This window comes from Camelus dromedarius, chromosome 31 (genome assembly GCF_036321535.1).
Source record: "Camelus dromedarius isolate mCamDro1 chromosome 31, mCamDro1.pat, whole genome shotgun sequence".
Taxonomy (NCBI): Eukaryota; Metazoa; Chordata; class Mammalia; order Artiodactyla; family Camelidae; genus Camelus; species Camelus dromedarius.
The window spans coordinates 1,947,512-1,967,441 of record NC_087466.1 but is presented as its reverse complement, the minus strand read 5'-3'; the positions used below and the strand labels follow the sequence as shown (position 1 = coordinate 1,967,441).

At 55.4% G+C, this 19,930-nt stretch overlaps 1 protein-coding gene across 1 annotated transcript; it reads right to left on the bottom strand.

The window, feature by feature from the left end:
• Nucleotides 1–297: 297 nt before the first annotated feature.
• UFD1 (ubiquitin recognition factor in ER associated degradation 1) lies at nt 298–19,267 on the bottom strand. Its single transcript, XM_031443224.2, has 12 exons — nt 19,182–19,267; nt 16,786–16,918; nt 16,394–16,426; nt 14,251–14,372; nt 12,241–12,371; nt 10,106–10,178; nt 6,586–6,654; nt 5,799–5,864; nt 5,617–5,664; nt 5,070–5,158; nt 4,375–4,456; nt 298–1,234 (listed from the first exon to the last, which is right to left on the bottom strand). The coding sequence occupies exons 1-12, from the start codon at nt 19,182–19,184 to the stop codon at nt 1,160–1,162; spliced, it is 924 nt and encodes a 307-aa protein (XP_031299084.1). The 5' UTR covers nt 19,185–19,267; the 3' UTR covers nt 298–1,159.
• Nucleotides 19,268–19,930: the final 663 nt, after the last annotated feature.

The window sequence follows — 19,930 nt, the reverse complement described above, 5'->3', positions numbered from 1 at the left end:
ACCCTGGGGACGCATCCTGCATGGGGACGCCCTCTCCTGAGTGAGGGGAGCCCTATCCAAAGATGGACAGACCCCTTGGCCTACTATCACAAACAAGGGGAAACCCTGCTGGGCCCGACCACCCCCTCCCCAGGGGTCAAGAGCCTTGTTTCCCCCTACACTGTCTGGGAGAAGCCCCCCAGAGCCCTTTCTAAGGGCAGATGGAATGAGGGTTCCTTGCAAGCAGGCCTTCCTCTGGTTGGGTCAGTGGCCCAAGTGTCAATCCCTGTTGGTATTTTATCAGACATTTGGAGGCAATTCAGGTTTTAGTCACTGCCTGTTTTTATTTGAAATTCTTGAATCATAATTATTTTCAAGAAAGAAGAGATACTGGAAATTGAATTAACATGTCATATTATAGAAAGTGAAAATCTGAGGCTAAATTAACCCTAGTTAAAAAATAAAGGCAGGCCAGCAGAACTTTGGATACATTAACACTGGGAATGGGGGGTAGGGAAGGGGAAAGAAGAGAGCTTTAGCTTTCATTTATTCTAATGGTTACATTTGTGCTTCACCATGAAGTTGTTTTACAGAAAAACAGATTGATTAAGGGGCCAGTCATTTCTATATGAAATTGAAAAAAAATTGGAAATGTTTTCAGGTCAGGTTCTCCTGCTGAGGAATGACCTTTTAGGGGAAAAAAAGTCAACATGTAAAATAAAAATAGAAACACCCTTCCTCAAATAAACTGTAGCCAGAGTAATGGGATAACCACTGTTTACGGAGCACTTATCTGTTTAAACCACTTTTTTCTAGGCCAAAGGCAAATGCTAAACTATGACCTGGGAAAAGAAAGGATATATGAAAAAAGAGAAAACACCACAAGTTAGAGTAATTCAATTCCCTTCGCAGGTTCTGGGCAGGAATTAGGAAACTGCTTCAGCAGTGGGCGTGTCCTGAGGGCCTGAAAGCAAGAGGAGGCTGTGGGACCTCAGAGGCAGCTTCTCTCCCCAAATCAGACACTGGCTGCAAGTCCTGCTGGTCCACGTTCCGGTCAAACCCGGTAATTCTTAGGTCACTCTAAACACACCTAAAGTGACGGAGCATCCCCGTCAAAGGCAGTAACTAAAAGCCATCATGCTGCAATTATTTTATTCTCCAATCAGCCAACAGCCCCAGCTTAAGGCTTTCTTCCCTTTTTCCGCAACGACTGTCCTTCTCCGGAGAAAGCAACGAACCTGCCTCCAGCTTCATCCTGGGCATGAAAAGAAAACCATTGTTTTCAGAAACTCCTTGGACGTTTAATGAAAAACACTTTCTTCTGTTGACTCATGTGCCATCCACCCACTTTCCTCACTCCCACATTCTTCATAAGAAATGTCTAAATAGAAACACAAACTGTGGTCTACTGAACTGAAAACCAAACCACGGACTCACAACTCTGCGTCCATCAGCCTTGACTCCCAGGGAGAACGTACACCCTTCTGCAGGGGCATCACATTTTCAATGTAAAAAATACACAACACCCCCCCAAAGAAAAACCACCCCAAAATAACATTTCCAGTCACTTTTCTGTATACACTTATTTCAACTATTTTCAAGTGTCAGGGCAACACACTTCCCACCAGGACGCTCCGAAGGCTGCAGAGAGGCAGTCCTTCTCCTGCCAGAGGTGACCTCCAGGTCTGCAGTATTTCAGTTGCCCTGGTGAGCAGCTTAATGTCCCCACACACAACTCTGATTTTTCCTATAAGTTGAATTCCTTGGGGAAAGGATGCAGGTGTTCTTAAGGCTTTTTACAAATGGTGACTCACTGGCCCTCACTAGCCACTGGCAGGAAGGCGGCTTGTCTTATGAGTTCTGGGAGACAGCAGGCATCTTCTCAGGAGCAACGTCACTGGTCAGGCAGAGACATTGTCTCTGGCAGGGGATTCCAAGCTCTCCAGCCCACACCCCGGCACCGTCCCCACCACCCAGTGCGGCTGGTGTTTCTGGAAGGGTCTGCACGGGGTTGCTGTGGTCTCTACCACATAAAGACAAGTCACAGCTGAGCCACACAGCCTTCTGCTCTGATAGAGCCCTCTTCTGCCCGCTGCGGACATGGTGCCCGGCCCCTCTTCCACGCACATTCAGTCGCAGCCGCCGATGTCATCTGGGCAAGGGAGGAACGTCTTCTGGGGCCTTCGGGCTGCTGCCTCGACTGGCCACTGTCCCGGATGCATGTTGTATGAGGACCCCCAAATTCTGGGTCTAAGGCTTTCTTGGTTCTACCTCATTCCTTTGTTTGGGTGGGGTGTGTCCTTGTGGCCTCCTGAAAACAGGAACATGAGGACTACTACCTTGTCTTGGCTCCTATGTGACTGGGAACCCCGCTCTCCTCTGGTGTCACTGCAGGGTGGTGGGAGTCAGATTGCTGGGGTGGCAGTAACAAGACACCACAGGCTCGGAATTCAAATAGCAGAAGTCCATCTCCTCACAGTCCAGTGGCGTGGAGTCCCAGGACCAGGTGCCAGCACTGTGGCATCTCCCAAGGCCCCTCTCCTTGGCCTGCAGGTAGCCGCCTCTTGCTGAGTCCTCCATGGCCTTTCCTGCATGTCCACATCTTCTCTGCTTAGAAGGGCACCAGTCAGAAGGGACAGGGCCTTATTTTAATAGACTCTTCAAAGACAGTCACACTCTGGGGTGCTGGGGGTTAGGGCGTCAACATGGGAATGTGGGGGACACAATTCGGCCCATAAGAGTTGGGCACAGAACTTTTGGAAATGCTTCCTTTCAGAGCCTTGGAGACCCTGCTCTCCCATGTCCTGGCTTTCCCTGTCCTTCGAGGGTGATGCCATGCTTGACCCCTGGTGGCCCCTCTTTCTCCTGGAAGCCTGAGGATCTTTGCCCCAGTTTGGAGCTGTCTTCATCTACCGTGCTGGACACTCGGTGGGCCTCCTGATCTGCAGGCACTGGCCCCTCAGTTGGAGCCCTGATCTCCCTGGTGGCTTCAGCTCCTCTGGTCTCTCTGGTCTCATGTGACTGGGATGCTGGCGCCAGGAACTTTCTGACTGGTCTTCACTCCGGGGTGAAGGCTGGGACCTTCCCTGGGCTCACCGTCCACAGAGGCGCCTCCAACCTCCAACTATAATGAGCCAGCCCAGTGGCCAGTGGCAGGAGCCTAGCCAGGAAAGGACCTGGAGCAAGGTGAAGGTCACTCGCTCCTCCAGTAAGGCCTGCTCAGCACCCTGCGGACAGTCATCCAGGGGCCTCTGTGACGCCTGCCTGTCCCACAGGTGGGCCCTCTTCCCCAGGGGAAGGTGGTGCTGCGGGTCTAGGAGCCCCACGGCCAGCTCCGCACACAGCCGGCTCTGCACACGGCCTTCCATGGCCTGTCAAGTCAGGTCCCCCTGGCCTTCTGCTCTTCCAGGTGCCTCCCCACTGTCTGTCACCTAGTCATCTGTGCCCCATCCAGGGGGTTCCAGGATGGGGCCGAGGGAGCATGTGCCTTCAAGCCCACTTCAAGTCACACATCTCTTCTCCAAGGTCCACTTATGGACAACACGGCCTCACCCTCTCCTCCCCCTGTACCTCCAACAGTTAGGGACCAGTAAGCCCAGAGGACACCCCCCTGGGGCTGAGCAGCCCGGCCATTGGTGAGCAAAGGCCTGGATGGGCCTCCTGGTCGGGACCACGTCAGCTCCTCAGAGCCTGGAACACAGCATCAGCTTGAGGAACGTTAAGGCCAAGAGGGGCTGTGTGTCCGCAATGTGCAGGCAGCACAGTCGTCTCTGCTCACTCCTGGGCTCCTGAGGGACCGAGCCTTTGAGAAAAGCACCCAGGAGAGTGAGGGTCTGTGAGTGTTCTCGCAACAGCACATGGCTGGGGTGCTGGGCGGGCGGGCAGTCTGCGACAGGCCACGCCAGGGTGGAACTTACCCTCTGGCCACACCTCTGCACACATCTGTGGCCTCCCCTGCTTCCCCAGGGGACCCTGGCTGAAGGAGGCTGTGCCCCCAGGCCTTGGTGCAGGCCGTTTCTGGAGTGCGCTGGCACTGGGGTGGCCAGGTGGTGGTCAGGACCCTGGGGGCCCTGACCGCCACAAGCATTCATGTTCATTTCTGTAAAAACGCGGACAATCATGGCCACTGAGACTGTCCAGGGGACAGCATGGGCCCGGCACCTGGCCAGGGCTCTGTGAGCTGCAATCTCGCTGATCACTTGTGAGCGGACACCAGGGCTGCAGTGTGCCCACCCCTACCCACAGCCTCAATGGGATGATCAGACCACTGGGGAGAGGAAGGGCCCTGAACGAAGAAAAATATGACAGAAACATCCCTACTCAATTCAGAATGAAGAGAATTCCTCCGGTCACCACAGTCAATAGAACTTCTCATTGTCCACGAAACACACTCACCTCTTCAACTTTTTTGACCAGTGGACGTGAGTTTCTGATGAAGGTGATCTTACCAAGTTTAAATTCATAATTGGGAATTCCTCTGTAAAGAAGAGAGCGGAAAACATGCTAGCTCAGGGAGACAAGGACTAAAATCATTTCTTGTCACAGGAAGAGAAAGGAGGCAGAAGAGACGGTGGGCATCCTGGGCCCCTCCTCCTGGACCTGCGGCTGCACCCACTCCCCCTAGCCTTGGACCACCCCGCTGGTGCCTCCCAGCGCCCCTCCAATAGGAACAGACGGCACTGGGGCAGGGGGCCCCTGGAGGCGTGGGGGCCTGATTTTCTGTGTTCTCCAGCTTCACGTGTCACCCTGCAAGGACTACACTCACAGAACTCACTTCGTTCCCTAAGAGGCTGGTGCCAACCCACAGCCAGCACTCTGCTTCTGCTCTCACATGGTCGACAGGGGAGATGTCTCCGGCCTGCCGCCACCGCGCTGGCACCAGAGCAGGGAGTCTGGACCAGAAAACACGAACACAGCCACTTCTACTCAGGGGAAGTGGATCAGTCATTTGAGGTCACAAAATGGGAAAACAGGCCCAGTGATGACCCAGACCCAAAAAGGTTTTAAGTAGGAGAGAGGCCTGCCCAGATGCCCTGGGGCTGGTGGGGCTGGACCACCTCATCCAGGAGAGGCCAGATGGGCACACCCACCTCTTGATGTCTCCAGGCTTGATGGGCGAGGGGCTGGGCTCCACACCCTTCTTCTTCCCATCCAGTCTGTTCCCGGAGCCGGAGAAGGCCTGGACCAGGGGGGGCGTGTGAGGGGAGCCCTGAGGACAGGGGACAACTGCAGTCTCCTTGGGGCAGAGGCCGCTGCGAGGACGAGGGCAGGGGTCCCACTGCCTCGAGCTGAGAGGAGCCTCTGCCCAGCACCCCAGGGTCTGGGGGCCCCGACCCCTCTGCTGCCCTGCCGCCAAGGCTCCCCAGGGGGCAGCAGTGCTGGAGGGGCAGGTTCCAGCAATGTCGCAAAGGGGAGGACCATACGTTTAGAGAGAGGCTGAAGCAGCCTCACTTGGTGACTCTGAAGGAAGGGTGCATGTGTGTCTACTGAACTAGTTCACTTTTTTGTTAGGCGAGAAATTTTTAAAAAGAAATAGTTAGGGCTGACTGACCAAGGTGTCGGGAGGACCCGGATAAAGTGGACAGAAAGGGCTTTGGTGACCATGAAGGTGTGGGGTACTACGACGTGGGCACTCACGCGGAAGCCCAGCTCCCCGGCGTAGCCACTGGGGTCAGCGTCACCTTCCTGCGGGACAGAAGAGCAGGGTGAGCTGCTTGGCAGGGCCCCCTGACGGCCAGGGCATCCTGGCCGTCAGGACACCTTGGGACATACTGCCCAGACCACCACCGAGGGGAGCTGTGTGGAGCTGGGGGACTCACGGCGGATTCCTCATGCTGGACTTGTCTTTCGGGCTCTTTGTAGCCCAGTGGGGCATCAAAGTCCACCTGTTCCAAGATGAAGGGACAACGTGAGACCGGGCCACACTTAGCTTACGGGCTTTTCTGTCTTAAATTGAGACAACCGTGGGTTCACATGCAGTTACAGGAAACGACACAGAAAGGGCTTGTGCAGCCCACCCAGCTTCTCGACCTCTAGTTTTACAAACCCTCTGCCTGGCACCGCCCGAGGAGCCCAGCGCCAACACCCCGGCCCTCTTTCTGAGTGCCCGGTCTGACCTGTCCCCACACTCTATGCACTCAGCTCTCTCTGTTTTAACACTGTGCAGCTGGCATCCCCACCCATGGCAGTGACCACAGTGGCTCCTACACGGGGACCCCTCGAGCTGCCCTTTCATACCCACCCACCTCTCCCGGCCGTGACCCCCACAACCACTCTGTCCTCATTTCTCCAGTTCTGTCATTTCAAGAACGTTACGTAAATGGGGCCAGACATAGTGCAACCTCTTGGGACTGGCCCTGGTGCTGGGCACTGTTACCTGGAGACCCTACGGCCAGGCTAGCACGGGAACCCTAGGCCCTCCTGCCCAGAGCTGAGAGGCCTCCTTGGCAGGTCTGAGACCTGGGGTGTGTGGCCACCTCAGAACCAGCTGCAGCCTTGCCACCCCCAATGGCCCAAGACCAACCACAAGGTCAGTGACCACCACAGCATCCCCTATGATGTCCCAGGGGCTGCAGGGCCCCCACCGCCCCATCCCCAGCCACTCACATTCATGTCGCACTCGATGATGGACACAGCCTTGTCAGGCTTGGTCTCCATGACCCGCAGCTCATAGATCTGGGGGGACAGAAATCAGTCAGTTTCGTGGCAGCACGGGGGACGACCCCGTTCACACCACTGCAGCCCCCACCCAGCCCCGCACACGCATCATCCACTCCTCCCCTGACACCCTCTCCAGCCACACCTCTCACTGTGAAAAGCAGCCATGGTGGGGTGCTGCCTTGAAGACCAACCCTCAGTTGACTGCTCCTCCTAAATGACTCATATCAAAGTATCTATGGAGCAAATTGTAACACTCGCAATGTTTATGTTAGAAAAGTTCACTTCTAGGAATTAACTCGAAGTAAATGTTTCGCCAGACACAGAGAGAGAAGACTCTAAGACTGCTCACTGCAGCACGCCAGCGGTAGTGTGCGAACACCTGAGATGCCCATCACTGGAAGGGTAAATGAATGGCGTTTATTCACATCCGAGCAAGCTGTAGTCCCGGCAGGTCCAGGCAGCTGGCAGGGAAAGCAGCAGAAAAGCAGCCATGCTGCTGGGTGTCCAGGATGACCTCACGCATGTAAAACACGTACAAAAGCCACCACACAGGATAGGAACTTAAAGTGGCAGAGTCTCCTTTTCCTGCACTGACTTAGGTTCTGTTTCTCCCCAGAGTATGTCCTGCTTTTATAGCAGACAGTGGGGACGGTCCCAGCAGGAAAAACCCTAGTCATTGGGGAGGGGGTCACCTGAGTTAAGAGGGAAGGCTCTGGGTGCCCGTCCGTATTCACGTTTCCTCACTGCGATGACCAGAAGTGAAGGCATGTCGCTGTGAGGACACGCCACCACCTCCCCAACCGGCTCCCTCCAGGGGCCCTGCTGCCCCGACCCGTGTCCATGGCCTCCGGGCACGTGGTCACCTCTCTCTACAGCTGTGTTTTCAAGCTGAAGGTCACAACAACCTAGCGAGTCATAAGCCAGCGGCACTGCAACCAGAACTAGAAGTGTCCTGGACCACAGGGTGGCAGACATCCCAGAGGGTGCGGGCTGCACATGGTGAGTACTCTGGGTGTTTGCTTCAGTTGTATGTGTTGTTACGCTGTAGCCAAAACAGTCATTTTAAACTATTTTTAAACACTCAACATGTATTTTTACTGACTCACCTTTACTGAAGTGCAAACAGAGACCACTTTAATTCTAAACAACCCTCGAGAAGGATTCTCTCCAGTGTCTCAGGTACCACCGTTAAGCCGCTTGTACTGAACACCAGTACTGACTGAAACGGCGTTCACCCTGACTTACTTCATATCTGTCAGCTTACTAGTCCATTCTTCCTTCTGGCACCCTGGCCCTTCCCTGTACAGTGATGCTCATTCCAAAAACACAAGCTTCTGAAGTTCCACTGGTAAACAAACTCAGATTTTGCTCACCTGGAAGTATTGGGATTTGCCCTATTGTTTCAAGGTCTGACGGCAGTTACTCCCTCAGCCTCTGCAGACACTCTGATGCCTGGGGGGGCAGTGCCTGCTACTGGAAGGCCTGCTCTTCGCCGTTCCTCCGTGAGAGATGCTTTCTCTCTGCCCACCTCTCTGGGTCTGCTGTGTGGAATCTGCAACCATCCCGTCTGCTGGACATTCAAATCCTGTCACTGTGGGCGGACGGCGGGTTCCAGAAGGCGGCACCCAACCCTCCTCAGGCCGCCACTTCTCCCGCTGGGCTCTCACCAGCGGTTGGCTTTCTCGGGATCTCCGCAGCCTCCAGCTCTCGCGTCCCGCTTTCCCACTTCTCTGTGCGGAATTCCACGTCACTTCTCCGGATTTAACCTTCTCTTTGTTAATTTTTTGTCAGCTGTTAATTCTGCTTTTCCAACGCTCCTGGATATTTCTGGTAGACTTCCATCACTTGCTAAATTTTAACTTTTTAATTTCTTCAAACATTTTATATGTAATTGTTTTATATTTGCACCTAAAGATCCCCATACGGATTTCCTCAGGGTCCAAACCTGCTTTTGGTGTCTGGTGGTTTGCCTCCCAAGGGCCCGACTCAACTGGAAACTGGGTGCTGTTCCCAGAGAGCCTGGGGTCCTTCTCTCGAGAAGAGGACAGCACCCACCACTGCGTCCACTGTGGCCCCTTTAAGGGGCCCAGTTTCCTGTAGGAGCCTCTGATCCAGACCACTCACTAAGCACCACTATGGCAGAGTTGTGAAAATGTCCGTTTCATGTGAGCCCCTCAAACCAATCACAGCCTAGCTTTAATCAGAAGGGCCCTTTATAGTGTGGACTTCCACGCTTCTAAAAGCAGAACCAAACCTGAGTTTCAGTTCTGTGTCTACCCGTGCAAGTCACCTGCCCTTTCAGTGCAAAAAGGTCACCGTTACCTTCTATCATCAATTTAAGAGTCATGTTTAACATTACTGTCTTAGTTGTTTAAGAACGGTAGCATTAAGGCTGCCTGTAATTAACCTGGAAAGCTTAAAGCATTCGGTGAAGATGGACGATACCGAAAACATTTCTCCGAAGCTAAAAGGAACAAGATTATTTCCTAGTTCATGAAAAGATGTAAAAGCGTGACTCAAAGCCCATCAAGTTGAAAAATAAGGATTCTCAGTCAAACGGAAGAAACTGACAGAGAACATGCTGGGTCCCCAAGTGACACAGATCCGGATGGAGAGGCTGAACCTCAGGCCCGAGTCCTGGGGGGATGGGCAGGCATGTTAAGGAGCCAGCTGGCCTCAGAGAAGCCATACTGGGGCTGTGGTCACTCCTGAGCGCCGGGAGGCCCTGGCAGCAGCTCTGTGGGGTCACAGTGGACAAAGACCCCATCGCCGAGCTCCATGCCTGAGGCAGGAGGGCGCTGGCAGCCTTGTCGACCGCCACGTCTTTCTCCGGGGTGCGCCGAGAGTGGGGAGGTGGATGCCGTCCTGACTTGTGGGAACTGATGTGCCAACTGGGCACAGGGTGAGTGAGAAATGGAAGATGAGGTGGTGTCTCACTTCATGGCCGAGTTGTTGGGACCAGCATCCACGCAGCTCTCATCATGGACGGACACGAGAGGCATCCAGACCTCAGACCTGCTGCCGAGGGAGACATAGGTCCAGACGACGGGATGGGGCCAGCTCTCCCAGTGCTGCCGTCGCCGAGGGAGAGACAAGGACCGGGCAGGTTCACTTCTGTGTCCCCACAGCCTAGGAGGGGCTTCGCTCTGACCACGAGTGCGGCCTAAGGCCTCCCCCTGCCCACTGGCACACACATGCTGGGGTGAACAAGTGTACAGCACTCACCTTGCGGCCAGGAACCACGTCCATCAGCTCCCAAAACAGAGGCACTGGCTGATTAGCACAGAGCCCCAAAACTGAGCCCATGAGGACTTCAGAAGCAAACAGGCAGCGATTACTTGGTAAAAGTCAGACCCACCCTGCTCACAAAGAGCCCCATCAAACAGGAGAGCCCGCTGCGGGTCCTCTAGCTAGGCGCTCACCACATCTGCTGCCCGGCCACCAGCTGTGAGGCTGAGCCGCTCACCTTCTCGTTGTAGTTGATGGCGATCACGTCGCCAGTGGTCAGGCAAGCGAAGTTCCTCAATGCGTTCTCTAATCTGCAGACACATGGTTAAGGCGACACAGTGGGATGGACAACTAAAATCTGAGATGGGTTTCTATGAGGGGACTGGAGGACCCCAGTCACTGTGTGCCGGACGGACAGTGCCTGGCTGGGGCTCAACACATGCGGCTACCTCTCAGCACGAGGAGGCAGCAGCTCCTAACACACATCTATGCCTGAGATCCACCCTCACCTCAGGGAAAGAACCAGCCAGAGTGGCAAGACCCCTCCCCAACCCTGGAAAGACGCATCTCTGAGGGGGGAGCAGAAGGAGGCTTTGGGGCCAGGGGTCAGTGGACGGCCACGTTCTGGCTACAGGGGGTGCACAGCTGTCAAACCTGCTCAACTGTGAATTTCACTGTCTGTAAATTACACCTCAATGAGCCGATTTTGAAAATCCTATGGGAATATAGGAACAAAAGACTGAAGAAACCACAGACAGGCCCCCTCAAAAGCAAGGATGTTTTCATTTACACTTTTGTTGTTCCTACCTTTTGGGAGTTAACCCAACGTTAGAGGCATGTCTCAAGATAAAGACTTAAAAGGAAAAAATGGCTTGTAAGCCCTTTTCATAATAGTAAGTAATAAATTCTCAAAAACTGAATAACCCAAAACCCCAGACAAAAGAATAATGCTTAATCTTGTGGAATACTTTAACCATGTTGTCCTCAACAATTTGCAAAACTGTTTTAAATAGAAAGGTCAAACATAAAACGTGGCTCCAGGCCTGCCACTGTGATGTGGCCCGACTAGGGGAGGGTCCGAGCGTACTCAGAGGGAGGAAGGGCCAGGGTCTGCATTCACCTCTCTCCATCAAAAGGCCTGGGCCAATGACAGCTTTGAGAAGAGTCTGGAGTGGCACCTTGTCTCTGCCCCCTGGCAAGAAATGCCAGCTGCAGGGGTGCCCTTCCCTCGACTCCTGGTGACCCCTAAGCCGTCAGACGCAGCCCACCTGGCCTCTGGGGGCAGAGCTGGCTCCCACATCATGCTCTGCATGGCCCCTGCCTCCTCCACTCTGTGCTAGGGCTGCCTTTATCCAGACCCTCAGCCAGACAAGGGAGCCCTGCAGCCTTCTTCAGAGTAGCATGGAACTGTGCTGAGAGACAGTCTCTGAAGGCACCCTGGGGAGTCAGCACGCGACATGTGTGGAAGAATATCAAGCCCGGATCTCACACCAGGAGACCACTGCTGGGGCTATGGGCCAAGGCAGGCCCCACCCCGGACATGGGAATTGGTCCTGCCCACCGGGAGCACAGCCCCAACGGCCCCTCATATCCAATATAGGGGACTCGACATGCCTGTCCCAGGACTCGGCCAGTGAGGACTCCACACAGCCCAGTGGTGTCCGGGACGTGGCAGCAGCCACTTGCTCCTGGCTCCAGCCCGGGGACAGAGGGCGGGGGGAGGAGGAGTGGGGGGTGGGTGTGTGGAGGCAGCTGTTCTTTAACTGTCTGTGCTATTTAACTGTGCTTTTCCAAGCGTGCCTTTTTAAAAATAAATGGGTGGTGGAGTGACTGCTCTGTAATGTGATCACAACAAGCCAAACTGGGGCTGTAAGCTGGAGACCTCAATCCCAGAACACAGCACCTCCGCCCACACTGGTCACTCCTGAAATCACACACACACACGCTGGCTTACGTGCAGAGAACACACAAAATCACTAGAACCGGAAACCTATGCTTTCCTCTTGCCGAGAGAGAAAACGTACGGAGCCAGCGCTCCCCTTGCTGGGTAAAAAGTGAGGCTGAGCAGAGGGGTAAGAGGCAGAGAGCCACCCTCCCACTGGAACACACTGGGCTGTGTGCCAGAGCCACTGATCCCTGTCCCCAGGAAGCGTCCGGAGAGCGGCCCAAAGAGGCTTCCAGAGCGCCCAGCTCACTAGTCTGCCCCAAGCAGCGGTGGATGTGCTAGTCCAAAGCCGTGGCTCTCACAACACACTGTCAATTAATCACGGTGAGGTGTGGCCCCCAGAGCAGGCACACGCTCAACTCAGTGCTCAGGGTCGACCGCCACCACCGGCACAGCTTCCCTTAACCTGTCTTGTCTCAGAAGGATACACGGCCTTGGGGTTGGTGATGTCCAGGAAGTCGGGGCTCTGGGGCTGGAACTTGGAGTATGTGGCCACCTGTAGGTTGACGCTCTCCACCTGAACCAGGCCCCCTTCCTCCAGCAACAGATTCTGCATCATCTGAAGGAGGAAGCAGACAGGAACACAGTAAGGGGTGTGGCCGAGGCTGTTGTGGGCAGCAGCGTGCGTGCCTCTGAAGAGGCTGGTCACAAGAGGGTGCGGCTCACCCACCCACTCCAGGCCTCCTGGAGTGGAGCGTTTCCATAGGGAAGCAGCCCTTGCACTTCTGAGCTGCCCTGCACCCACCCCAGCTTCCACGGCCACTGGGCCGTAGCTGACCTGGTCCGTCCACCATCGCCCGGCTGCTGGCACGTCCACAAGGGCTGCCTGGAGCTCAGAGTGGGTGGAGCTTGCGAATCAGCCCCCAGAACACACCTTCTCATATGCCCACTGGGGGCTGGGGGACCCTGGGGTCAGCTCCGTGACAGCACTTGGGAAACCCCAGGCAGCCTCTGCTCTCACCAAGAGCTCGAAGGCCAGCCCAGGAAGAGGCGGGCAGGCAGCTCCACACCACCCAAAGAGGCTTCCCAGGCTGTTTCAAAGATTCAACTAGCTTTCTGGTCCTAAGTGATCTGCGAGCCTGGGCAAGGGGCCGCCAAACACCAAGTCTATGGGCTGGAGAGAGAGCCTTCAAGGAAAAGTGTCCCCTCAGCATCCCCACCTTGGCTTTCACTAAGGATGGGCCACAGAGGGTCCTGGGGAACTTGTCATCACCCAACACTGCAGCCACCCACGGTGCCCCACAAGTGGGTGAGACCAGGCCGTGCTCACTGGAGGCACCTACAGACACAGGAGGGAATGTAGGCAGGGAAGCGGGTCATGTTTGGGCTTTGAGGCATGACTCAGGGTTCCCCAGGAGTCAAGGAAGCAGCACAGGAGAGGCCAGTGGGGCCACACGCTTGGGAAGGACCCAGGCTCCAGAGGGGAACGGCCAGCTCCAGAGGAAGTGGGCGAGGTCACCACCACAGGGAAGAAGGAGGCTTCAAACTTCTGTACATATTTAATCTCAAGATACGAGTCAGGGCCACTCCTCTGTAAGTCTGGCAATCACTGTGACAGGAGAGGCTTGCTGTGCAGAAGGGATGGGGTCCAGCTTCACATTTGCCTCGGGCCACGTTCCCAGACCCACCACCAAGCAGTCCCTGACCACGGCTGACCCAAGACCGCACGAGAGGACACACGGTCCCCGCCGAGGGCTTTCCAGAACCCCTCCCTCTTAAACTGTCCCAGAAACCAGGTTTCTGCATGAGACCTTATTAAGAGAAGGGCCTCAGGTACCTCAAAGACACCTACAGTGCTGACAGGTGCTAGCATTTACAGAAAACAGTGCTGAAGGTCAAAGGGACCACAGCTCATCACGCATGGGGGACACGCCCTGGCCCACGACAGAGGAGGGCAGACGGGGGCACCTTACACTGAGGAGATGCCGCAGCCCTGCCTGCCCCACCCAGCCATGCAGACTTGTGGTCACAGCACGCCCCTCCATACAGTGCTGGCCTCTCTGGCTCTCTGGAGTGGAGGCACCACCAGGCCAGCCTGGGTGCAGAGAGGCTTCATTCCCATGGCAACAAAGATGAGTGCTCTGGACAGACTCTGTTAAAGGCGTGTTTGCACACATGTGCACACATACACACAGTGACAGAACCAGGGAACAAACTACTGAAGTGTGGAGAAAACATAAGTAAAAAACTCTGTGCTTGGACCACTTTAAAAATGCTCCTGCTCCTGCTCCATCAGTTTAAAATCCAGCTGAACCAGGAAATAGCAGTGTAACAGCAGGGCCGCGGTTTCTAGATTTCTACCAGCGAAGCAACCAGCAAAGAGAAGGCTGTCCCCCAGCACCAGGGCCCCATGTGCCCGAAGCCACACATGGCTTTCGAGGCGAGGCACTAGTCCACATGACAGACGGTGGGCAGACCCTGAGGGGGGCCCCACTCACCCAGTGCGGGAGGTAGCAGATGCCTTCGTCAGCCACAAACTCCAGCACACCACAATGCGTCATGCGGTCTGAGTTCTTGTTGGTCAGCTTGAATAGCATGGGGTAGGTGATGTTAAGTCGGCCTAAACAGAAGGGCGAGGTCCGAGGCTCAGCTCCTCTGAGGGAGAGAAGCCCTGTCCCCCAGCACCCTCCCCTGGGAAGCGGCCCCCACCAGAGCAGGACCTGCGCTGTGCTGGCAGTAGGCTGATTCTGGAGGGCAGGGGTACAGAAAGGAGGGGCTGGCGACGCGAGGCAGGAACCTGGGGGAGGGGGCTAGACAGATGGACATGACTGTGCCAGGCCCTGGCTCGGTCTTCCTGGAACAGTGAGGTGCACTGTTTTCCTCCCTACATCTATGGTGAACTAAGGCCTGCAGCTTTGGCTGCACGCCCAGGACCATGGGGACCAGGAGCCGATAAGCCAGGAGCCAGCCCAGGGTGCTGGCCCAGGTCTAGGGCTGAACCACGGAGGCCGACTTCAGCCTGTTGGTTTAGGCAAACATGGAGACAGAAGCCCCACTCAGTGGCAAAAGGAATGGCAGACAATGTATGGGGTCTCCCTGAAAACTCAAGTGAAGCAGGCCAGGTAATGAGCCTGGGCGGGAGGCCACGGTTCAGGGACGCCTCAGCGCAGTCAGCAGTGGGCACAGGTGTTCCCCCACCACCAACGTGACTCGGACAAGACACCAGGCCCCCACCCCCAGGGCGCCTCCCAGCTGTAGAGCCATGGAGCGGAACCGAGGTCGGTCAGTGTGAACTGGACCAGGCTCCAGCCAAGGGTCCAAGATTCTTGCCCTTGGAAGAGAACCCCGTGTTCCTCAGTCCAGTCGTGTTCAAACTGCATTGGGATTTAGAGAGGTGCCTTGGGGTGCCTGAGCCCTCTGCACCCCCTGACTTCCTCCAACCTGAGCAGCTGCCTTACTTGTAATTTAATTTCTCACCCCTTGGACAAAGTTTCTTCCGTTACTTCTGAGGTCTGAGCAGCACTGACCTAAGCCCCACTGTCCTGATCCCAAAGTCTCCTTTCAGACTTGCCACCAATCACACCTGGTTTCAGCTCCTGGGGCAGCTCCACCCACAAGGCAGGCCCCCTGGCAGCCCTGCTCCCTCCTCTGGGAGGACAGGGGCCTGCCTGAGGGCTGTGATGACCCCCGCGCACGTGGCTCTATCTGCCCTCCGGCTGGACTGAGGCAGAATTAAGGCCTCCGGTGGGTGTAGCCACTGCTGGAGGCACCAGTTAAGCCCTGGTGACTGAAGGCCATGTCCTGCTGGGCATCACGCGGCCTTGGGCAGTGTACACCACAGGGCACCGTCTAAGAGGGACTCCCACCACAAAGCAGTTCCCACAGCACTGTATGTCCCTGATTAAAGATGAGGACTCTGAGGTTCAGAGTCACCAGCCTAGAGTCAGGCTGGGCAAAGCCCAAACCAGAGCAGCACCCAAGCCAGTGCCCAGCCCACCGCACTGCCCTATGCGCACCAGGCATTGAGTGTGGACCTACCCCCACAGCGGGCTCCAAGTCTCCTGCCTTGGAACTCACACTGAAAAGACCCCCAAGTCTTGAAGGCAATGATGCACCCATGGTGGGGGTTTTCCCAGTCCAGGTGGAGTGGGACAGGGGTGTAAGGGATGAGAGGGTTGGGGAAAGAGAAAAGCATGGAAATCTCACAGCCCCTGGGCCTTTCCCACTCCTGCTAAGAGACAGGACCCGAGAGGAGAGCAGCTCCTGGGGCAGAGGGGTCAGAACTGCGGCTAGAGCAGAGGAAAGATGCTCAGGGAAACAACAAGCTAGCTGTACCACTGTCCTTCAGGGGAAAACGTCCTAAGCCCAGCCAACAGCATCTGCTGCCCGGAGCCCACACCTTCAGACCCGACAGGACCCAGGGAGGGGATCAGAGGGGTGGACCTCGAGCTGAGTGCCCACTGGCTGCCACCAACCACCTCCTCACTGGGGCACCAGTGGCCCCGGCTCTCCCAGCCCAGTAAGCACCCTCCAGGGACGATTCCCACCAGGCGCGCTGAAGGACACACCCAGGACCCGGGCCAGTTCCTGGTGCCCACCTTTTCGTTACCTCAGTTCTCAAATCTCGTAGGAAGTACTTACTGAGCTGGTCGAGGGCTGAGGGTGGCATAATTACTGTGGAAAGAACATTTAAGAAACATTAAGAAACAAAAACTAAAAGGACAGAACAAAAGGCAAAGTGCACCCTGTTACCCCTAAGGGAAAGCACTGACGATACTAGCAGGGAGGCAGAGTTTCACGACCATCTTTCGTCAAGAACGCTACTGGCTGTAATTTACTTGGTGGGATGAATGACCATCAGCCATGAATCTCACCATAATTCAGACTATCCCCCAATCCCCACCCCCTAGCAAGTCTGGGGCAAGTGACCCTTGACCTAGCTTCTGTCACAGGTGCAGAGCAGGGAGGGGGAGCTACGGGCACTGCAGGCTGAGGGCAGGGAGGTTACAATTCAAAATAAAAACGGCACATACTCTTCCCTCCTTTCTCCACATCTGACCTGTCATTAGGCCCGGCGAGCATGGACACGGAGAAGCAACGGTACTGCGTGGAGAAGCGGTTCTGGAAGACCCGGGGAATCGGATGGTCAAACATGTTGAAGGAGAACTAGGTGGAGAGAAATGCCATGTTAACGCAAAACAGGGGAGCATTTCCTCTCTGCCTCCACCGGGCCATCACTCCCAGTCTTCTCCTGCGAACCCCATCTCCACTGTTGGCAGATGGCATGACCTTACTAAACTATAAACGTAACCCCATTGAGCCTGTCCTTAACCTCTTTTAGCCCCCACCTCCTCATCGAGGCCACACCTCGCGCTAGCTCAGGGACCGGTCACTGAGGGCCCCACAACTGCCTACAGCTGCCATGCCCGCACCGGGCTGTATCTCCTGCCTGGACCACTTTCCTCTCCTCATTGAATATTGATGAATGCCCAGTATCTGCCAGGCTCTGATCTCTCAGACCAGGGAAACTTCACTCTAATGATGTTTGCTCACTAACAAAACAAGTACAATCTCTGCCCTGGCAGAGCCGACATTCAAGACAAGGGAAATGATCCAGAAAGAACTGTCTGCATGTCAGTATTCTGAGAACAAGAGCAGGTAAGGGACAAAGAGCTCCTGGGAGTGCTTTTTCAGTGGGCGAGGAAAGGAATCTGCAGAGCAGACCCCCACCCTTTCCTCTGGCTCCCAGGACCAGCATTTCCTTTCCCTAAGAACTTCCCTGCTCTGCCTGGGGTCAGGGCCAGCGCACCTCCACAGCACTCTCTCACTGAGCCACATCTGGCTACTCCTGCCTACACATAAGCAAAGCCAAGATGTGGTCCTATCACAAGGGTAGGATCCAAGCTCTTAAACTGCAGATTGCGAGGAGGCTTAGAAAACATGTTACCCAGCAATCCAAGGTCTTAGATAATTACAATTTTTATGACGTTTCAAAAAAAAAAAAGGATATAAAATTACACAATAGGGTATAGATCCAAAAAAATTGGGAGCACGGTCTTAAAGATCTATTTGTACACCCATATTCACAGCAGTACTGTTTACAGCACTACTGTTCACAACAGCCAAGAGCTGGAAACAATCCAAACATCCATTGACAGATGAATGAATAAAGAAAACATGGTCCAACCATACAATGGAATATTGTTCAGCCCTAAAAAGGAAGGAAATTCCAACACATGCTACAATAGTCACGACCTTTGAGGACACTATGCTCAGTGGAATAAGCCAGATAGAAAAGTACAAATACTGTATGATTCCACTTACATGAAGTACTTAGAGTAAGTAGTCAAATGCAGAGACAGAAAGAATGGTGGCTGCCAGGGGCTGGGAGGAGGGGGAATTATTTAATGAAGACAGTTTCAGTTTTTTCAGATGAAAAGTTGTGGATGTAAAAGTTCTACACAGGAATGTGAACATGCTGAACACTGAACTCCACACTTAAAAATGGTTAAGGTGGCAAATTCATGTTATAGGCTTTTCACAAGTGAAAAAAATTTTTAATAGGCAAACATTTCTTGACTTGATTCCAAATGTATATTAAGTAAAAGGAAAGTCGTCTACTGGTAAGACAATTCACTAGCAATTCCAAAATTAGCAAGCTGGACCAGTTGTCTCCCAGAAATGCAAATTCAGCACGCTCCAGCTAAAATTCTTAGTTCTTCACTCCCTGGAGCGCTAGCATAGTACTTTTCAAATCTGCGTCTCCCTTTCTTTGGAGGAGAACTCTGTTCAGCAAAATCTTGGCCAGAAGCATAACAGGTGAACAGCGCTTCTAGGTCGGGGCTCCTCACCACCTCCCACCCTCGTCTAAGCCCTTCTTCTCCTTCGCAAAAGGAAAACGCACACCGTGAATTTAACAGCCGGCACCAACCTGCCTTCGAGCAGCCCACGAACCTAATCTCCAGCCTCCCGCGAGGCTCCAGAGACCCACTCCCCCGCCCGGCGCACACCAGGCACTCAGCCCAATGAATGCGGAGCCGGAGACGGGAAGTGTGAACAGACCCTGACACACTCAGGAGAAGCTCAACAAAATAAGCCCGCGACCCGAGGCGATGCCGCCCGCCGGGCCGAGCCTGGGCTAGGGTCCCCGCAGCCAACTCGGCGGCCGCCCTCCCTGCCGCCAAGGACATCGCGGGGCCCGAGGGGCTGAGCTCGCGAACCCAGGCGCCGCGCGCTCTCCCCGCGCCCCAACACCCCTCCAGTCCACCCGAGGTTCGCGGGAAGCCGTCGCGGGGCTACACCCGCGAGACAGGGCGGGCGACGCGCTCAGCCCGGGAGGCCTCAGGCCGGTGACTCGGCACCTCCGCGGCCACCACGTCCGCCCGCCGGGCCTCGGCCCGCCCCGGACCCGGCCCGCCTCGCCGCTCACCATGGTGGACGCCGCGGCCTCGCAGGAGCGCGTCGCCAGGGAACGTTGTGGTGGGAGCAGCCACAGCCGCCGCCGCCGCCGCCGCCGCCGCCGCCGCCGCCGCCGCCGCCGCCTCCTTCCTCCTCCTCCCTCCTCCTCCTCACAGCCGCCGCCGCCTCCTAGCGCGGACGCCCAAGGGCTCAAACGGAAGTGTCGGAGCCGCACTTCCGGGGAGACGTGCGCACTGGGCTCTGCTGCCAAAGAGAGAAAGCCGGGCAGAGGCTCGAGGGTCCAAGGTTTCTCCGGAGAAAGCGCTCAAGCACTCTTCCCTAATTTTTGTGCACTCTTGAGTACCTTGCTTGATTATTTAGGATTACAGTTGGACAGCGCTCACCTCCAGGCAGATATGGGGCGGGGCATTCCCCTCGCTGCCTACACTACCCAGAATGCACGCAGACGCCCGCCTCTGCTGCAGCCATCGAGGACTCGGGCGGAAGTAAGACCCACTTCCGCCTTCGAGCTAGGCCGAGAGCCCACTGAAATCCTAATCTGACGCCCTCCTTTGATGTATACATGAATTTAATTTGTGTTGAGGTTTCTTTTCCCTAAAGGCCCCATTGGGAGGCAGCGTGGTTCTCTTCCCCAAATAAAGACGTCCGCCGAGCGTTGGGTTTCTGGGTAAAGGGCGTCAGAGTTGAATTGCGCATCCGCGAGTAAGTCCTGCCGGGCGATGACGTTCCTTTGGGGGCGGGACGGGCTGTTGCAACCTG

Coding starts and splice junctions, on each gene's coding strand:
- UFD1 (XM_031443224.2), bottom strand. Junction 16,427..16,785: donor TGTGGAGAAAGGAGGGAAGA/GTATGTGCCGTT, acceptor TTCTTTCCACAG/TAATTATGCCACCCTCAGCC. Junction 10,179..12,240: donor ATCACCAACCCCAAGGCCGT/GTATCCTTCTGA, acceptor ATGTGTCTGCAG/ATTAGAGAACGCATTGAGGA.